This window comes from Pseudophryne corroboree, chromosome 7, assembly GCF_028390025.1.
Source record: "Pseudophryne corroboree isolate aPseCor3 chromosome 7, aPseCor3.hap2, whole genome shotgun sequence".
NCBI lineage: Eukaryota > Metazoa > Chordata > Amphibia > Anura > Myobatrachidae > Pseudophryne > Pseudophryne corroboree.
Genome location: NC_086450.1, coordinates 410,120,290 through 410,141,821, shown reverse-complemented (window position 1 = coordinate 410,141,821; position 21,532 = coordinate 410,120,290). Strand labels below are relative to the sequence as shown.

Sequence of the window (21,532 nt, the reverse complement as noted above, 5' to 3'; positions counted from 1 at the left end):
TGGTCTAAATATATCAAATATGTTGACACATCCCTTAGCCATCTGTGGGCCAATTACACCAAAATTATGTTTTCAAAGATCATTTCCAGAATTATGTCTGACACACAAGGAGCACATTGCAAAACCCGCGGATAACATAAAAGCATTCTTTCCATGCACAAAATCTGCTGGACACTTGATACATAAGAAATAACAAAAACATCCACTGAGTAGGGTAAATCTTTTTATTGAATGTGTTTCCGTGTTGGAAAGGTGTTTACAAGGCGGGAGCCTGCTCCTTCGCCACAAAGAGGAGGAATGGAGGGTGCGGTGTACGTATATACTCACTTCATTAATCAGACAGTCAAACAGTTTGACATTGAGGTGAAATAAAATACTCGGGGCAAGTCTGACAGGGCAACAGCTGGGAGGGGGTGGCAATTGGTAAGGCACCACAGAGGTGGATGTGCAGTAGACATTCAGATTGAGCTGTTGGGGCCAAGGTCTCACCAGTTCAGGTCTGAATCAGCCCCATGGACGCTGCTGCGGCAGCATTTGCAGCTGAAGCACGGTGAAGTGTGCACACGTGCAGCAGCTGCACTGCGCATGCGCACATAGTGAGACGCGACGTCGTCTCACTTGTGCGATCTCCTCTGCCTCATTGACAGGCAGAGGCGTTCGCAGTGCGGGAGGCGGCGGGGTTAAATGGACATCGACTCTGCGTTTGTGGGGGGCGCAGTCAGGACAACGCAGGCGTGTCCGGACCATTTGCGGAGTGGGCCGCGGCGGCTGCGTGACATCACACACAGCAGCTGCAACCTGAAACATGGCGGGTAGCTGCCTAACTTTGCAGCTAAGCTGCATAGGCAGAGGGCTACTCGAAACATGCGGAAGCATCACCACTGTACGATGCTTTCACATGTCTGTGGGAAGGGGGGGGGGGGGGATACAGCAGGGCGGACTTGCCCTGTGCCGGGCATCCCCTTACATGTCTAAGAATTTGATCGTAGATATGTGTTTTTTTCGCACATCTACAATCAGGTCTAAATTATCCCCCCCCCCCCTACCCCCCAAGACGGGAGCTGCATTTTTTCATGGGTCTATTCAGTTTTGCTCTTCTGCATTGCCCTTATAATTACTAGTGGCTGTATTTCCCACCGCCTGATGCATTATGGGGAATATGTATTAAGCCTGGAGAAGTGATAGAGTGGAATGTGATAACGTGCCATGTTACAGGCTGGATTTGAAAAATGACAGTTAGGAGCTGACTGGCTGGTGCTTTATCACCTTCCATTTTGTCACTTCACCAGGCTTAATACATCTGCCCCTATATTCCTTTGTTATTATTCAGTATCCTAGTCAGCCATAACGGTGGAAGAAAGGTGCAATAAAGCATGGCAGCCAGATTCTTTTGTCATTTTTTTTAGTAACTGTTTAAAAATGAAGACATCTGATAGGTTGCGGTATTTATGCACCATTCACGCCCAGTTACCTCAGCTGTGTTTAGCTGTAGCTAGATCAGGTGCAATTATAGCTATAATTTCTTCCTGGATGATATTCTGCACTAAACAGTCTCAGGTTTGTGTCTGTAGCTGAACTGTTGCAGGTCAGGTCCTTACTCCATTATACTTTGTTACTTGTTTGTTTTCAGTACGACGCTTCTTTGGTGATATTTATATGCAATGGTGGAAGTTTGTTCACCGGCGGAAAGGTAAGGTCCTAGAAGAGAAAAGTATTCTTATGCCCTCTGCAGTCTCCTTTACTCAACTGACACTAGCACGCTTCCCGATTGTGTTCTGTGATTATAAGGTCATCTCTGAAATAAAAAACTATCAAGTGCCAATGTATTGATTTGTTTAACACATGTGGCGTATCGCTTAGTGCGGGTTATTCAGACTCAGTAGCAGTTTACTAAAATCGCAAAACTGCTACTGTTTAAAATCACATGATGGGGACCGTCCTGCACAGGGCAAGGTTACCCAGCATGTGTAGCGCCACCCTGCATTGAGATCGCATTTCATACGCGATCGCAACGTAGAAAGTGGGAAACAGAGGTAGGCTGCGTATGCAGGCACCATCACCGCCATGTTTCCCATTTCATGCACCACTCCCCACCAACACCGCATTGCCTGTCAATCGCAATGCGATCGCGTCATGCCAGCCGTTTGCGAAATCGCTATATAACAATTGACTCTTAATAACTCTCTATATCTGAAGAGGATAAAGATGAACACTTATCTGTGGAAACTGAGACACCTTTACATTACTAACATGCACACGAAGCTTGGCAGACATTTCTTTACAAATTCACGTAAGACCATTTTTTTAAATATTGAAACCACCAACATTCACTTAAATACAATAATGGATGATATTGCATTGAATGTAAGAACCAGAATGACACTTAGTGGAGCCAGTTGATGTGTTTTGCCATCTCACTTATACATCATAAAATAAAGAGGGACAGTGGGATCTGTAGCCAAGAGAAGAACTCTAAAACCGAGACAGTTGAGCACCTGCCCATCATCCTTATTAATGACAAACTCTGCATTCCTCTACCGAGCTTGTGATCGCTGAAAGAGACAGAGGCTTGATTCATAGCATGGTGAAAAAAGCAAGGTCAACCAATAGCAGTCAGCTGCATATTAGCTTTACTGGACTGCTAAAAGCTGCTGTCTGATTCGTTGCTACAAGCATTGTCTTTGTTCTTCAGCAATCGCCTTACAAATATTCTGTAACCCATAGCAACCTAAAATGTATTTAGTGCAAGTTACAGTAGCACTAACCTGAAAACATGCACTGCAATCCTGGCACAGGATAAGGTGCACCATACCCTACTAATCAGACATTTGCGTTTGTTTTTCAAAATACACTAGATAAATGACAATGGAAGATGTATTAAGCCTGGAGAAGGCATAAAGAAGTGATAAAATGGTGATACTGTAAGTGCAAGGTGATAACGCACCAGCCAATCAGCTCATAACTGTCAATTTACATATTGGAGCTGATTGGCTGGAGTGTTATCACCTTGCACTTATGACTGCTTGATCACTTCTTTATGCATTCTCCAGGCTTAATACATCTGCCCCTCTGGAATGTGGTATATATGGGTTACAAAACCTTTTGTCTGTGCACCAGTTTTCATAAACAAACCCACCGACCCTACTCAGTCACGGGCAGTTGATTTGGGGACATTGAGACAAAAAGAACATGAAGGAACCAGCTGTGCAGACCCGAGATCCTATACACATTAAGCAGATAGAACATGTAAAACGCAACATGTATTACTACAAAACACACACTGTATTAGTCGCCCTTTCACTGCTGAATTTGTGCAGCAATGAGCAGGTTCTGTCCGACACATAATAACATAATAAGATAATATACCTGCTTGTATGTTACACTATTTTGCATATCAGAACAGTCCGTATTTACACACTCAGAATACATCAGTCAATAAATCAATAGATTGAAATGTTGAGTGACAGCAGATGCTGCTTCGTGATGTTTGGCAGAGGCTGGGTTACTGTACAATGCTCCGCAGGTCTTCAAAGCTAGATAAAATCCATATAGGTACAAAGCATGATCTGCAAGCCTTGTACGTGAGAAATCTGTTTTAATCGCTTTTTAGATAAAAATGGAAGGTGACGAGTAATTACCATTTATTTGGTCAGAATTCTCCGTCCCCCCCCCCCCGGTAAGAATTGTGATTAGCAGCTGCCGTGATGGATGTTTTGTTAATTTTCTGAATCGCCGTTTGTAAATATGCGTGTGGTCCATACACAGAGAGAACCAAATAACATCCTGCGTCAACCCCATGTATCAACAAGTCTTTACAACCCGTCTATACTTTTTGCGTGGATCTTCTCTGACCAATCAATTGTCTGCTGGCAAAACCGCCAACTGTAGACAAGATCTTATCGATACATATCTGCAAGTGGGTCTTTGGGCAGATAAACATATCTCACATGTCCAGGTTCAGTCATTCCTAGGAATTGGTTTTGCATTTATAAAATAAAATGAAAACCATGCGACATATAAGAGTTTAAGACAGCAATGTGCTACAGTAACCTGGCCATGCAAGGCTAAGGCTTGTAACCTTGTGACACCAGGCCACAGTTTGGGAATGATCCTGGTCATTCTAAAATATTTTTGCATTGTCTTTAAGATGTTCTAAGCCCCATCAATGGAAATATAGATCCAGGTATCAGTGTCTTATATACTTTGGGGTTAGTTGCCTGGAGGGTCATGGGTGAGATCGTCCCACATCGTGAGGTTGTTTTAGACCTAATTATGGATTGTTAATGTAACTCTAGATCAAGCGAGTGACCCTCAACTAATGACTTTTGAGAAGTCTCCTTCCACATTAGTGGATCTCAGTTGGGCTGCTGCTGTAGCACCCCTGCTCTTACGTAGGCCTCCAAACTCTGGAGATGCTAGGATGTCCATAGTCCCAAGCATTAGATGTTGCATATATACAGTATAAAACTTCTCATTCCTAGACAACCCTCATGGCTTCACACATTTTCCTTTCTTTTCTTTGCGTTGCAGTTTCCTTAGACGCCTTGTCCAAGCGTCTCTCCACTGGATAACCAGGCTGTTTTTGTCAGCTGTAAGTCCTGGCCTCTCCCCTTGTCCTTCACTGTTGCCCATGACCAGGTACCTGCGGCTTAGCAGGATCTTTGGGCATTTGCAGGACAGATCTTTTATGTGTATCCACAGTAGATTGTCTCCCCGTTTCACCCGATCTTCTCGGCATTTGTAGACTGAAAGGACGTTGACAGTAAACTTTGCCCATGATCCCACCATCTCCATCTCCAATACATTCACCTGGACCACTGAGGAAGAAGAAGAAGAAGAAGGTGGAGAATATCAGACAGGAAAAGGAAAACTAGCGACAATCCTATAAAAATCAGTTTTTATTTCATGTTCCTTGCTAAGAAAATACTTTATTAACCAAAAACCGCTTCGTTTTGGTAAGAGGCACAGTGCGGTCTACAGCTGATTATTGTACAGTTGAATTATTGGGGACTAATCAGCTTCTATAGTTTACATTCTGATACAACAATGTGACTTTTCACAACACCATGAGGAATACAGGCAAGGATGAACTGAGGGCCATGAAGTAGCCCTGCCACGTTACTGTGCGCGCACGCACGACAAGGGGGTATGTGGCCACAGCTCACAGGGGGCGTGCCCCAAGTCAAGGGGGCCTGACCTCGCAGCACATCCCCATCTATCTGTATACCGGCTGTGGGTAGGAGGCAGGCCGGCCAAGTAGAGAGACGGGAGGCTGCGCTGCTCGGCCAGCCCCGCTCTTTGTGTGGCCGGATCGGCTTATCCAGTCATCGCACTTCTGGTATTTGCCAGATGGTCAGTCCAGCTCTGAATACAGGCATTATACACCATCACCCAGTAATGTCTGAGCACAGAAAGCATGCTTCTCCCTAGCAAACAGCAGTATATGGTCCCCAGTCAGTGTTCCAGGTTTCTCAAGGTACGTGTACCTTTTATTGCTACAGATTAAAATCTGTTCACATTTACAGTAGAGCGGCATACAGATTTATGAACCAATCACCAGGAAGGAATACATTAAGAATATCTCCAGCAATGATTTAGAGATTGCTTTCATTCACATAGATAACTGCTGTTGTCTACTACCCAATGGAGAACTTAACATCCCAGGCACATAATGTCTCTTGTTTGGGATGAGAGCAATACCAAGGACTGAGGTTATGGTAAAAGACCACTACCCCCCACGTCCAAAAAGCTCTATTTATCAGCGGGGGGTCTTTGTCTTGCTGACAGGGACAGCTTGGGGAGGCCTGGTTCAGTCTCTTCGTCTCACAGAGCCATAACGCCTCTTCTATTCTCCGTACGCCAAGAGTCCCTGCCATACATCAATGTGTTGCTTCCCCTCCGTGCCCAGGATGAATGGTCACCGTGTCACACTGATTAGGGGCCATCAGTCTACATCCAATGGCTGCACAGCCAGGTGATTATTAGCATCTCATTAGCATACAGTTCCCTCCCATGGATATATATATTTTTTTTTTTTGGAGGCGATATTCTTTTTAACATTTCTGGCAGACGGAGAAAGGGAAAGGAATGAAAAGAGAGGGAGAGGGAGCATGTGAAATAGAAAGAGGTGGAATGAGACCATCCCATGAATTAGAAGGAGAGAGTGTATTCTCTTTTCTCACCCTAATGAGGATACAGCCTTTTAGAAGCTGGGGGCATCTCCCCTCTCTGTGCCGCTCTTAACACTTGTGTCGCTGGACAGGTCTTATAGTGTACTGGCTGGCAAAAGACCAGCAATGGAAAGACATGCATACATCAATATATATATATATATATATATATATAGTTTAGAATGAAATACAATCAAAGTCCAGATGGTCAAAATCCCGACAACAATTGAGCGACATTTAAAATGTTGACAGTTCAAAAGTTGGCACAATTTTGACATTGTTTTTGGTGTGTATGTTGACATGGACACCATATAAGTCCCCCTCGTATGGCTCACTGCGCTCGCCATGCTGCGCTCGGCACACTATTATATTCCAGGTCCACTGGGATGATAAAGTATGAACAAGTCGGTTTAAATGAAAAACTCATGAAAAACTCATGTCGACTTTTTGACCTGTCGACATTTTAAATGTCGGTATTTTGACCTTGTTGGTATTTTAAATGTCGGGATTTTGACGGTCGGGATTTTGATTGTAGGTAAATTGACCGCATCCCAATATATATATATATATATATATATATATAAACTAAAACCAGCAGCACTCAAGGTACTTTGCAACAGGAGGAGGTACTAAGTAATTTCAGTTTCAGTTCATTTACTATGAACTTCCCTCAGGTATCCCAGAGTCCGGCTGGGTCTGGTTTGTATACCCAATGTCTGTTTGGAAGGCTCCTGGGCAGTATTTTTTGTGAGTTTATGTAAGTGCCGGTTAGTTGGAATATAGATATATTTATATTATCTAGGGATGGACATTGGAAGCCCGCCATCACACGATGGCTGGGCTTCCACCATCAAAGCTTTCAATGCGATGGTAACTAACCATTGCATCAAAAGAATTTCATGAGAAAAAAAAAATATGATTGTTCGCCGTTTTCGATGTTAAACATCTGAATTCAGCTTTATTATATCATCGAATTCCCATCGCTGCCACACTATTTGATAATAGCCGTCATCGAATGGTAAAAACACTACCGTCACAAGGAAAACATTGATGGTGTTAAACCAATGACGTATATATAGGGGGGCAGGGTGTGTGGTGGTCCAGGGTGGCCTATACCACAAACCCTGCACCCATTTCTTAATTATTTACCTTGCTGAAGTCCTGCATCATCATCATCAGCAGCAGCAGCACTGCACAAATCAGCGGGAAAATGGTGTGGTGCCCACCAGGAGCGGTTCTAGGCACGGGCAAGCTGGGCAGGTGCCTGGGGTGCTGAGGCCAGCGGGCGCGGCTGCAGTCACCCCGCAAGTGCCCGCCGTCCACCCGCACCCTGCTCCCCAGCTGCAGCAGGCGCCGTGGGCTGTGTGAGCACCCGCTGCAGCCTGCGCCACTGTCAGACGCTAGAGGTCATAATTGACCTCTAGTGTCTGTGCGGCGCTGCTATGGGAGAGACGTCATGGTGCACCAACTCTGTTTTACCTGTCGGGGGCGCCAAAGGAAACTTTCGCCCTGGGCGCCACAAGGTCTAGGACCGGCCCCGGTGGCCACTTTCCTGCCTTTTTGAGCATGGAGACCTGCTCATGGTCTAGTGCTCATTTTACTGGAGGCCTGCACTGCCGACTTGAAAGGAGGGAGCCTGGATGGACCCTGCACACGGTTCCTCTCCTCTCGTTTTACGCTCCTGTGGTAAATCGAAAATAGAAATTTGATGTATATCCCTAATATTATTGGATCACACTAGTCTGTCTCTGAACTGTATCTAACCCCAGCTGACTCACCGAATCCATCCAGGGCTTACAGAACTATAAAATAGATGTGAATTCTGAGCATCACTTGTGGACCTGGGTGTATAACACCCCTCAGTGCCAGATGTTCCCATATTCTCTGTTTATCACGCTGACCCCTGTACCCACACTCCAGATGAACTCATTATTTAGTAATTAATCACTGACCATACATTCATCCTGACTTATGCACCCGCTCATTCATTGACCTCATACTCCGTAGCCCTCACCAATACTGTCTCTTGGCTCCCTAAGCTGTATGGAATTCCCTGCCAGAAGGCTAAAGAAACTGTGAAAATTAGTGATTCACAATGTGGAAATCCTAAGTGGTAAACATGTACTACTGCCTGGAAGTATTCTTTTCAGTATGCTTGTACTGTTCTTAGAAATCAGGCTGGCATCCATGCCCCATAGCATCACCATTCTGTTGTGTCATGTTCCTTCCTACACCATAAAGGTACCAGGTCAGCCCATGTGTTCTGACACCTGGGCCACTTAGAGAGTCCTCTCTCCACCCCCCCCCCCCCCACCCCCACACTGAAGAAGACTATCAGTTTGCCCTGGTTATTTTAGGCCTCGGAAATGATTCTCAGTTGCTCTCTCCTGTGTGACAATATATACATTACTGAGCTGAGCTGCCCAGGTTTCATTTGGCGAACATAGTTCCTCACCAAAATCTTTCCTGCAGTATTTCTTCAGGTTTATTTTGTAGTTTCCTTTCGGGGGCTTGCAGTACTGCTCACAATCTAGAAAGAGAATAGAAGAGTATTGTTAAAGCCATCCCTTTAAAGATGAATACACTTTTATCCATGGCACACACGGTTGAACAAATTTCAAGCGTAGGTCCCTCTGATATTTATATAGGTAAGTAGTTTGTGTAACTATGGCAGTACAACGCCAACTACAAGGTATGGTGTGTACACACAGTGAGATAAATCTGTAAGATTTTGACTATATAGTCAAAATCTTACGGAAAGTTAGTGCATATTTCAAGGTGTAAAGGTGCATACACACGGTGAGATTCGGGCTAACCCCGATTCTCACTATGCGACAGGGGCTAGGTTGGCATCACAAGCACATAATGACTGTGCTTGCGATAGTGACTATTGGGCTGTATTCAATAACTGCCGGAAGCTACCGTCTTGTCGGAAAGACGGCAGCTTCCGACAGAAATAGGTCGGAAGGTGTTTCGACCTATTCAATAGGGGCTGATTTTTTCCAACAAGTCGGGAATTCCCGACTTGTTGGAAAACATGTGGATCGGAGGAATAGACGCCGATCCACGTGCTTCTGTTGGAAATGGGTCCAAATCCAACAGGTTTTGGCCCCCCTTCCGACAAACTCAATCCGACTTGAAAACAAGTCGGTTTGAGGTGAGGAGAGGAGCGGTGCTGCGGGCGGCTGGGGAGCCGAGATCGACGTCCAGCGGGGGGAGCTGGCAGCGGGGGACATGTCTGCGGCAGCGGGGGGAGGCGCTGCAGGGAGAGAGGTGCCTGGCCGTCCCCGGCCAGGCCTGACAGGACCCTGTGTACAGCCAAATCCGACAGTCGGATTTGGCCGTCCATTGAATAGGGGTTGTAGGATCCATTCCGACAACTGCATGTCGGAATGGATCCGACTCCTATTGAATATACCCCTATGTCCGATTTTGGCTAAGTGTCAATTTTAACTCTTTTCTATGAGCTAGTCAAAATTGACTTGCCTGCACAGTCTATCTAGTCTTGCGATGCCGACCGCGTGGGACCGCGCATCGGCATCCCTTCGGGATCGCAAGGTGACTTTCACCTTGCGATCTGCACTAACTTTTCTTACGATTTTGACTATATAGACAAAATCGTAAGAAAATATCTCACCGTGTGTATACACCTTTAGGCAGCTTGCGATCCCGATTCGATCCCGATGCTCACTCCCGTGGGGGTCAGTATCGTAAGGCTAGATAGACTGTGCAGGCAAATCAATCTTGACTATCTAGTGTACTATCTAGTACACAGTATAGTCAAAACTGGCACTTAGTCAAAATCTGTACTATCTGTGCTATCTGGGCTCTGGGGGAGTTCAAGGGAAATCTTATAGTCAGAATCGGGCATAGCAAGGATCTCACCGTGTGTACACACCTTTAAAGTGTAAGCTGCTAGGTCTGTGTATAATTTCCATTATTATGCAGCAGCGAAGAATATGGCAGCTGACTGTGCGTCATGCGGGCTGCTGTACACAATGCCGGAGCCTACTGTGCCATGGAGAGTAGGGGGCCCACCCGAAGTCTGCACACGGGCCCCCTCCTCTGTTAATACGCCCCTGCACAGAGGAGTGATTGGTAAATAAATTGTATCAAATGGTACCCAATCAGATTCTAGCTGACATTATATAGAATGTACTAGATAAGTAATAGATAGCATCTGATTGGTTGCTATAGGAAACGTAACTTGTCCTTTTTAGAAGTTTGATCAATCTCCCCATTAATCATATACATGCCAACGTTTATTTGTGCGTTCTATTTCATACGTGTTTGTTTGGCGGTAGATTTTTAAAAAAAAAGTTACGTTAAGTGTTTGGTATTTTGTCCTAAAGCCAGAGATATGGATGGGGTTAATAATATGTCTGGTTGTAGTTCCGGTATATGGGCCCTGAGATTTACTGCGAGGAGGGAAACGGAAGGCCTCCCCGTAACAAGCTTTGGGTGTAAGCCAGGGTGAAAAGGCCATCTGTTTAGGGTGGAGGGTGCAAAGTGTGCCAGGGTGACATTAGAAATCCTGTCACATGCCAGGCGAGTGCTGGGCACAGTCAGGTACAGCCTAGGGGCCTTTCTGTGTAAGGAGCTGTGACTGGAACAATCACCTGGTATAATGCTGATTAAGAAGTACCCAGACTATGGGTCTGCCATGTTAACTCTGTCTTAGCCCATCAGTGCTGTATGAATCATTGTATATAGATTCACTCTATGGGAATCCTGTGTCTGGGTACCATGAAACACAGTGCTATAGACAGTCTGACATTTGTATGTGTATAGACCTGGAAATATGTCAGTAACTAGTCCGTATGTGAGCCATTCTTTACAAGAGTAATGCTGTGTGGGGGCTATAATCACGGTCATGTGTGTCCTCATTATATACCACTGCCGACACTGTCAGTTGTCATTGGTAACAGTATATACATATGTTGTGTCTTTAGGCCTTTTCTTATGATTATAGCGCCTTGAACAACTCACAGCCAGTTATGTCAGGTGATAACAGAAGGTATTTGACTAATATATTCTCTATGAACACACTATGTAGAAGCTGTGTAGTATAGACTTATGTATCTTGTAATCATTGAGGGATAGTGAACTCTGGGCCTGGTTCAGAAATGTATGCTATGTCGATGTTCCACGCTACAAAGCGATTATCATCAGACTGCTCATGTGACACGATCGCACTGCGCATGCGTCAATGTGCTGCTGCGATCCCGCTCGCAATGAGGATTTAGGGTGCACACACACTTGCCGATGTCGGGAGCATCGGGGGCGGCCATGCTGCATTCAACAGCATGGCCCTCGTCTGCGATATCACCCGTCGGACCTACATGGAGTGTGCATCGTGCGATATATCGTCTGTACACACTAGACGATATCATTCTGAACCGGCTGATATCGGCCGCATCGTACTTGGTATCTCCTAGTGTGTATGCACCCTTTGTCGCAGAGTGACCGTTTGGGGGTGTAAACTGGGAGTGGCAGCAAAAATGCAGGGCATATCAGGGCCATTTTCGGTGCGTGAATCTGCGGTCACCTACGAGCACTTACATACAAAAACATGGCGCATGCGTCGCTACTGCCGTACCTAGTCTGCGCATGTGTACGCAATTGTGAATGAGTTTCGATATCTCCTGTGGGCATATCTTTTCATTTCTGGGACGGTAGCTTCAGTTGCTGATATCTGCAGTTGTGTTGCAGAGACAATCGCACTTGCAACTACATTATTGTCCTTCTCTGAATCATGCCCTTTGTCACAGCGCAGGCATTAGCTCCAGTTAGGCGTTCTATGCTACAAATTCTCAGGTGAAAGTCATGGCATCTAATACAGTCTACACTATCTCTAGAGGCTGTGCTATTGCACTGTGGATGCCAATGAACAGTTAAGCTTCCCTGGGGTCTGCTAAGAACAGTTTAGCTGGATTCAGTGCCGGTCCCATGCAGGACAGGCCCCCAGAGCCTGGCATTAAGGCTTCCATTCACATAAAGAGGAAATCAGCTTAGAAACCTCAAGCCCAATCATATAGCTAACCTCCTTCTTACCTTGTAATCCAGTTACCAAATACTGGTCATGTTTACCAATGCGGCTGTAATACACACCACACAGCCTGATTGTGTCTGTGAATGTGTCTGCCTCTATGTGTCCCTCTATATCCCTGCATGTTACAACATATCTCGCTGTGTTGTTTACTGTCTCACTGGAGAGTTATTTAGTCAGTGCAGGTTGCTTACATGCAAAGGTTCAAACATACAAGGGCATATTTATCACAATCCGCATACCCTGAGAGTGTGACCGTACATGCACCCATGGATCGATGTCCGGCTCCTTTTCTCTGTATAACCCTCAGATGATCAGCACTGATCAGTGCTGTAAAGTGAGATGCCAGCTGAGAGTGTCGCAGTACCAGCTGACCGGGGTCACAGAAAGAAGGAGCCGGACACCGATCCATGATTGCAGCAGCATACAGGTACAGTAAGTTTCATTTTATTATTTTATTTTTTAACTATTCATTTTCTTCAGTGATGAGCCTGCGGTCTATCTAGACACACAAGGCTGATCACTGAAGCCGACTCTGAGCTCTGCTTTACCTGTCAGAGAAGCCCTAGTAATGCCATCTGAAGATGGTGTTAGTATCACAGGGCTCCCTCTGGTATTTTTTTTACAATTTTAGTACATTTGGGCAGATCACAATTCCCATTACAAGTAGGGAATATGCAATGTAAAACTAAGCGGCTTGGAAGGAAATTTAGCAAATTCTGCTCCAATTGCCCTTTCATACATTTTGGGCGGTATTCAATTCTTTTCACCCCTTTCCACACCCGTTTTGTTTCTGCCCACGGGGGCATGGTATCATTATTTCAGCTTTCTACCCCTGGACTAGCAGGCACCCAACCCTTTACACGGCTAAACCTGATCACTATGGGTGCAATATGCACGATAACGGGGATCATTTTAGAAAGAAGATTGGGCATGATATATCATTTGAATACTGCCCTTTATGTGATACTAAACTGATGTGAAAAGTGTTTTCACATTATTATAGTAAATAAAATATTGCTTAATATGCCCAATAGAAGCTGATTCTATTAGTCACTATAATACCTCACGGGATATCTTTTCGTCTGATGTATTAATAATTATCAGTAGCGGATTTTACATATGGGCTGCAAGACTGCAGCACCCCCCCTGGTAAAATCCGCCACCCCACTCAGTGTCAGTGAGCCAGATACAGTGCGTTACTGCACTGGCTTCACTGTGACTGCCAGTGACTTCCTATTGGAAGTCCTACCTGTCAGTTACTGACACTACAGGCAGTCCCATTGGAAGGTGTTTCCTCCCTCTGGGACTGCCAGACTGAACTGCAATAGGCAGAGAGCTGGCTTCCTGTAGGAAGCCACTCCCAGCCTTTCCTTCAGCCCAATCCGGTTTCTATGGCTGCAGCCGATGCAGGCCATAGAAGCTGGGGGTTTACACATGCGCAGTTGCACCGCAGTGTCTGCGCATGCGCTGGTCCCAACACCTGCCAGATCCATTGATGGCTAATTGAACCACCCTCATCAGAGATTACAGATTATAACTAGACAGTCAGATTGTGTCTACTCTACCTATGCACTGCACATCTGGAAACTTATTGCACACCCCTCATACAATTACAAAATTGGAAATGTATATATGCTTGCCTACTTCTAATAAACCACCACCAAGAGAGCCTAGAGGGGAGGACCAAGTGGGAAGTGACGGGTGATGCAATTCGCTGCCCAACCCCCACTGCACAATGCTACGATTGGTGCCATTGGTGCATCAGAAACAGTGCTATAATGATGGAATTTCACGTCTTCATGCCCCGGACAGTCCGCTTCACTTCACTTTGACAGAATAACATGAAGAACCAATCAGCTTCTGTCATTTCACAGACTGTGACAGAGAAAACCTGAATGGTTGCTTTGGGCAACGTCTCCATTCTATCTCTCCCCAAGGCTTGATACATCTCCCCTTCAGTGCTTATCGCAAAAGGAGGGGAGTCCTATGCAAGGCTGCACTTTTGTTAGTGAACAGCCTCCCTTGTGAATGTCATTGTATTGTTGTACAGGCCTCGTACACCACAACAAATGGAGGCCTACAGGTTGACTAAGCCAGATCTATTACCTGGTAGACTTTTTCTCTATCCTCCCCTGCTGAGAGACTTACTTTGTGCCTGGTCAGAAAACTGCAAAAGGTTGGCAACCTCTCTGGTGTCCGAGGGGTTAATGGTATCATTATTTCCGCTGGGAGATTCAGTTTCACAAAATAAGGGAAGAAATTTGCAAAAAATGTCAGAGCAAACAGAGCTGAACAGGCCTCCACCCTGACTGCAGGACGAGGCGAGGGGAACAACTCTCTCTCCGGGGGAGACCCGAGTCCTGGCTACTGTTATTATTACTGAGATTTATTTATATAGCGCCAGCATACTCCGCAGCGGGGCAATAAGACAAGGCTGGGTACTGACAGACACAAGCTTACAATCTGTACCTCAGTGTACTGTATTGAGTTATTGCTATGTCAGCTGTATGTATGTTACGCATCAGATTACTGTTGTATATCGCTTGTTGGGTTCTCTATATTTTGTACATGGGCCCTCATTCCGAGTTGATCGGTCGCAAGGCGAATTTAGCAGAGTTACACACGCTAAGCCGCCGCCTACTGGGAGTGAATCTTAGCTTCTTAAAATTGCGACCGATGTATTCGCAATATTGCGATTACTAACTACTTAGCAGTTTCAGAGTAGCTTCAGACTTACTCTGCCTGTGCGATCAGTTCAGTGCTTGTCGTTCCTGTTTGACGTCACAAACACACCCAGCGTTCGCCCAGGCACTCCCACCGTTTCTCCGGCCACTCCTGCGTTTTTTCCGGAAACGGTAGCGTTTTCAGCCACACGCCCCTGAAACGCCGTGTTTCCGCCCAGTAACACCCATTTCCTGTCAATCACATTACGATCGCCGGAGCGATGAAAAAGCCGTGAGTAAAATTACTTTCTACATAGCAAAGTTACTTGGCGCAGTCGCAGTGCGAACATTGCGCATGCGTACTAAGCGGATTTTCATTGCGATGCGATGAAAAATACCGAGCGAACAACTCGGAATGAGGGCCATGGTTTCTGCAGACATGATGATGTCGATATAGTAATAGGGGTGTATTCAATTAGAGTCGGAAACTGCCGTCTTCTCGGAAAGACTGCAGTTTCCGACTGGAATAGGTCAGAAGGGTTTCTGACCTATTCAATCCGGGCTCAGTTTTTCTGACAAGTCGGGAAATCGGATTTGTCGGAATGCTGTCATAATACACACGGATCAGCGGCTTCAGCCACCGAGCCGGGTGTATTGTCGAAAACGGGGCCAAACCCGACAGGTTTTAGCCCCATTTCCGACAATGTCAATCCGACTTTTAAAAAAGTCGGATTGACACTGTTGGGACCGAGCCAAACCTGTCGGGTTTGGCCGGCATTGCATAGAGTGCTGTCAGGTGCTTTCCGTCGGAAAGGACACGACAGCTATTGAATACGGCCCATAATTTGTCAACATGTAATATGTCAACATTTACCATATCGACCTTGAGCCTGTCGACACTATGTGGTCTAAATCCAGCTCTGATTGATGCTTGATTTTAAATCCATATACTTGTAATTGTGCATTAATAGCACTTAAATTATAATTAGAGATGTGCGCTGACCCCCATTTGTTGGTTTCGGTTCTTATTCATCATCATGTTTTGGTTTTGGCAAAACCACCCTCAAGTGTTTTGCTTCGGATTTGGTTATTGGTTCGGCTAAACATCAATAAACAAAATATATATTGATAATTAATTATAAAAATTGATAAAAACTGCAAAAATAATTTTTGCAATCCAAAACCTGAAATTCGGATTTAAAATCAAAATTATGAACCACGGGGAGAGTCTCAATTCGAGGTCGGATCCCCCCGAGGGATTTTGGCTCAGGGCCTAATTTAGCATGAGTTGTAGTTTTGCGAGAAATCGCAAAACTACAACTCATGTCTCTAGCATGTGGAGGGCCGCCCAGCACAGGGCAAGGGTAGCTGCTGGGCCGCCATGTTTTGGGTTGCAGCGGCTGCATGTGACATCACGCAGCTGCTGCGGGCCGCCCCACAAATGGTCTAGACACGCCTCTGTGGCCTGGACCGCGTCTTCCAATGCCGCAATGCCGCCCCCAAAAACACCCTGTCACTGCCCCTCGCCGGGACTTAGATTGTGATGTGCAGAAGTGCAGAAGTCGCCAAATAGCAATTTCCCAACTTCGGCCCCTCAGTTAGGTACCAGAAAGTTTGGGTGTGAATGTGAAGAAATATATTTTAATATAGTTTTAAGACTAAAACAAATGCTTTATTGAATAATATTTTCTTTTCTTTGTACTGCTCCTATCGCCATCCTGATATGGTGATAGCATAGGAGGACATCCGGCGGTGCAGGGGGTATGGGTCATTAGGTCCACCACACGTAGGTCGACAGTCATTAGGTCGACCAATATTGGTTTGCATACATTAGGTCGACATGGTCACTATGTCAACATGGTCATTAGGTCGACATGAAGTTTTGTTTTTTTGGTGTCGTTGTCTTTGTAAAGTGACGGGGAACCCCAATTAGTGCACCGTGTCCCCTCGCATTCGGGCAAGATGCCTAGGTGCGCTCTGCACAGATTACTATTCCCAATCGTAGTCCACGTGGACGGTACAGTATGAAACAGTTGGAAAAAAAAAAGGAGAAGAATTTTTTTCCTTCTTTTAAACGCATGTCGACCTTTTTCCATGTCGATCTAGTACATGTCGACCTAGTGACCATGTCGAACTAGTGACCATGTCTACCTAATGACTGTCGACCTAAGTGTGGTCGACCTAATGACCGTATCCCGATGCAGGTACCACTGCTGTCCATGGTAAATATGGGCTAACTAGCTTCTCCATGGTTTGTACGGTAAAGCTATTGCATAATCGCCACTGTGTCCCATCGATGGTCATCGCATGCCGTAGTCAATGATAAATAGGGAAATTTCAGCTAAAAATAATGGATTTTGGCCTTCATTCCGAGTTGTTCGCTCGCAAGCTGCTTTTAGCAGCTTTGCACACGCTAAGCCGCCGCCTACTGGGAGTGAATCTTAGCTTATCAAAATTGCGAACGAAAGATTTGCAATATTGCGAAAAGACTTCTCTGTGCAGTTTCTGAGTAGCTCGATACTTACTCTGCCAGTGCGATCAGTTCAGTGCTTGTCGTTCCTGGTTTGACGTCACAAACACACCCAGCGTTCGCCCAGACACTCCTCCGTTTCTCCAGCCACTCCCGCGTTTTTTCCAGAAACGGTAGCGTTTTTTCACACACTCCCATAAAACGGCCAGTTTCCGCCCAGAAACACCCACTTCCTGTCAATCACATTACGATCACCAGAACGAAGAAAAAACCTCGTAATGCCGTGAGTAAAATACCTAACTGCATAGCAAATTTACTTGGCGCAGTCGCAGTGCGAACATTGCGCATGCGCAATAAGCGGAAAATCGCTGCGATGCGAAGAAATTTACCGAGCGAACAACTCGGAATGACCACCTTTGTCGGATCTATGACTCTTTTCCTTGTGATAACTAGCCCCCATAGTGTCTATGCAAGATACTGTAAGCACATGTTAAATACCTGGGTATGCAATTATCTGTAACATTTTCTGTTAGAGGAACCTATTTATGCACACATGTCACTGCTGGCTGGAAAAAAGAATGACTAAGTGGTGGCAGACCTGGCAGTGGTGGGGTTAATACATCCCGACCACAAGAATTTTCTGTGTAAGAGTTCTGACCAGCCGCCACCTCCCCTCCCCGATCCTCAGACAGATCATCAGAGAGCGGCGGGTACTCTGTACTCCGGCATCCAACCACACGTGGGCAGCGACTGCTCCACAGAACCCCAAATGCTCTCTTAACCCTTCAGCACCCCTTGGCCAGCTGTGGCCACACAGGAGTCAGTTAATCAGCATAAAGATTGTCACCACTTACGAAATTCAGTTATATGAGAACAGGAGAATAGAAGCACATCTATTACTGTCACTATATTTACATGTTATAATTATACGATGACTGTAGGACCTGGGAAAACATCGCATTCAGTAATTACTGGATCATTCATTGGGCCAAAATTCACAAAAGCTTCAGAATTTCAGAAATGTATTAACTGTTCATGAATTTGTCATTATTAAAATGGTAAGACTGCTGGTGGGGGCAAGAGTGGGGATTCTGCTGGGATTTCAGGGGAGGGATGAAAGGATGATGTAGAATTCTGTAGCGATTGCATAAATCGTTAGCTTGTACGGATGTATAGTATAAACTTCGTAAAGAAATGAAAGGGACATTTAAAATAAAATAAAAAAAGATTATATCAAACCACACAAATTTAAAGATTAGTTTTAAAGTCTTAATCAAAGTAGTAAAATACCTGTATGTGCATCAAAGCACTGATTCCCCCCCCCCCCCCCCCCCCATTATTCATTACAAATTCACCTTTTTTGTGAATTTAGCCCATTGTGGGATTTTTTCTGCCATTCTTCTTACCCCATTACCCCAGGGGCTTCTGCCCTTCAGTATCGCTCAGTGGTAATGGAACAGTACATCGTTGTAGGCAGCTACTTAACTATCGTTACTTGACAAATGACAATGGACAATGCAGAACTTGGGCATTATGTCGCTCGGATGTCTATTGTTTTTCTCCTTCAGCTACTTAGTCACCACCCTCCCCGAACTAAGTGTCCTCGTCTTCCTTCTTCACTTTGGGAGATTGGCCAGGACCAGTTAACCCATTGCTTCACATGCTCCCACCCCCTGCGGCCTGGCATATTCTCTGGCCACGAGCCTGGAAAACTTGTTTCTGAACAGCTTGTCTCGGAAAGCAGGGAAGAATTCCCAGTGTTTTGATGCACGCTTTAAATGTCTGGCATCCACCATCTTCCTCCTGACATGACGAACTGGCAACAGCGCTAATTTCATTTACTCTGGGGTTGTTATCTAGAACGGAGCACCACCCCTTCCTCCTGCAGATGGTATAACTTACCAGCTGGCTCCTCTGTGCTGGTGAGGGCTGGGGTAGGGACCACTGCTGGGATTTCTGTGGGGGTGAGAAAAAAAGTGAAGAGATGATGTATAATTTCGTAGTGACTGCATAAGTCATGAGTTGGAGGGAAAGGAAGATGACGGAGATAAATGATACTGTCAATGATAATAGATGGGGTTTACACAAGATAACAGGACTACTGTAGGTCTATACACTCAGGGGAAGATGTATTAAACCTTGGAGAAAGTACCAATCAGCTTCTAACTGTCATCTTACAGGCTGTGTTTGAAAAATGGCAGAAGCTGATTGTTTGGTACAATGGGCCAGATGCATCATCGCTTGGAAAGTGATAAAATGGAGAGTGAAAAAGTACCAGCCAATCAGCTCCTAACTACCATTTTTCAAACACAGCCTGTGACATGGTAGTTAGGACCTGATTGGCTGCTACTTTTTCACTCTCCATTTTATCAATTTTCCAAGCGATGATGCATCTAGCCCTTTATCTCCAAAGTTTGATACATCTTGAACAGGGAAAATGAATCATAGGAAGAACTAGAAGGGTGTTATACAGTACAGAAGAGAGGAGACTATACAGAGTCATACCTACATAATTCTAATAGCTCACTATAAGGGGGACATTTACTAAGCAGTGATAAGAGCGGAGAAGTGAGCCAGCCAATCAGCACTGAAGTAACATCTATAATTTGCATACTATAAAATGATACAGAGCTGCTGATTGGTTGATGGGGAAATTTCTCCACTGGCTCACTTCTCCGCTCTTATCACTGCTTAGTAAATGTACCCATTAGTGGTCTGTTTACTAAGCCTTGGATGGAGATAAAGTGGCTGGAGATAAAGTACCAACCAATCAGCTCCCAACTGCCATGCCACAGGCTGTGTTGAAAAATGACAGTTAGGAGCTGATTGGCTGGTACTTTATCTCCAGCGACTTTATCTCCATCCAAGGCTTAGTAATTAGACCCCCAGAGAGCTAAAAAGGATTATTCTGTATACATCAGTTTCTACAGCACTACACACAGTTGTAAGGTGGATCACTTAAATAGGAGGGCTGTTGAATATGTAATGACTCTCGCACTGAAATACCAGATGTAATGAAACATTGAATGAGTATACATAGAGTAATCAGGAAAGGTAACATATAGGGTACTTACTGATGCAAGGGGCAATTGGTGAACGGCTCTGCTGATATCCCTTGGCACATCGGTTACATGTTAGACCCGTCACGCCATCTTTGCAAGGGCATTGCCCCGTGGTCTGGTTGCAGGTTTTACCTGCTGCCCCCACTGGATGGCAGTCACAAGCTGAAAGAGAACCAACAATTAGACCTCTGACCTTTAATGCAACAACAGTACTGACAGCTCCCACAACACGTTGGTCAGTTAGGCATCTAAACATTCAGTTTCATTTCTTCGTTGCTAAACATTGACTATTTCATATTTTATAAGCTCAGTTCTGCAAAAGCCAGGACTGGGAAGACATAGATTTTCTGAATCACTGGGGCAGATGTATTAAGCCCGGAGAAGTGATAAAGCAGTGATAAGTACAAGGTGATAACGCACCAGCCAATCAGCTCCTAACTGCCAATTTACATATTGGAGCCGATTGGCTGGTGCGTTATCACCTTGCATTTATCACTGCTTTATCACTTCTCCAAGCTTAATACATCTGCCCCACTATTCTTTTAACAGTACAACGGGCTCTGGAGACACAAGAACTTCTCTCCTATGAGACCATGACATGATATGTAGAAATAAGTACTTACATGTAACTGGGACACCAAAGGGTACCTTTCCCCATCTCTAACTTCTCCTCCCTTACATCTCACAGAGCATACTCCATTGTCCATAGAACCTAATGTTTCATGTCCCTACTCTTATCACCCTTATACCGCTTTCAGACAGACAGCAATAACCCGGGTTATTGTACGTGAACATGCAGCAATAACCCGGGTTACGGCGCAGTCTGAGAGGGACCAGCTGAAACAACCCCTGTTGAGCGACCTGGTATTTCAGCTCGGCTCGCGGTGCAGTGTAAATATTTAAGGCGGGTCGATGTGACCTGGCACCCGTTCACTGAATAGGAAGTGGCGGCGCTTGGAGATCATCTCATCTCCATACGCAGCCTCAGGCCGCGTCGGCTGTGATGTCACCAATACGGCAATAAGCCGGGTCAAGACGCCAGTCTGAAAACGGTCTCAGCTGGTCGCACCTATGAAGGGCTTGTGTACAAATCCTGGGTGCAACTCTGTTTCAGC

At 45.3% G+C, this 21,532-nt stretch overlaps 1 protein-coding gene across 1 annotated transcript in view; it reads right to left on the bottom strand.

The window, feature by feature from the left end:
- Positions 1-209: 209 nt before the first annotated feature.
- NTN3 (netrin 3) overlaps positions 210-21,532 on the bottom strand; it is a 130,310-nt gene continuing 108,987 nt past the window's right edge. The window contains exons 4-7 of the mRNA XM_063934685.1: positions 20,430-20,579; positions 19,258-19,311; positions 8,626-8,700; positions 210-4,817 (exon numbers count right to left, since the gene is read on the bottom strand). Of these exons, the coding sequence (XP_063790755.1) occupies positions 4,489-4,817; positions 8,626-8,700; positions 19,258-19,311; positions 20,430-20,579 (608 nt within the window). The 3' untranslated portion in view covers positions 210-4,488. The remainder of the gene's footprint in view (positions 4,818-8,625; positions 8,701-19,257; positions 19,312-20,429; positions 20,580-21,532) is intronic.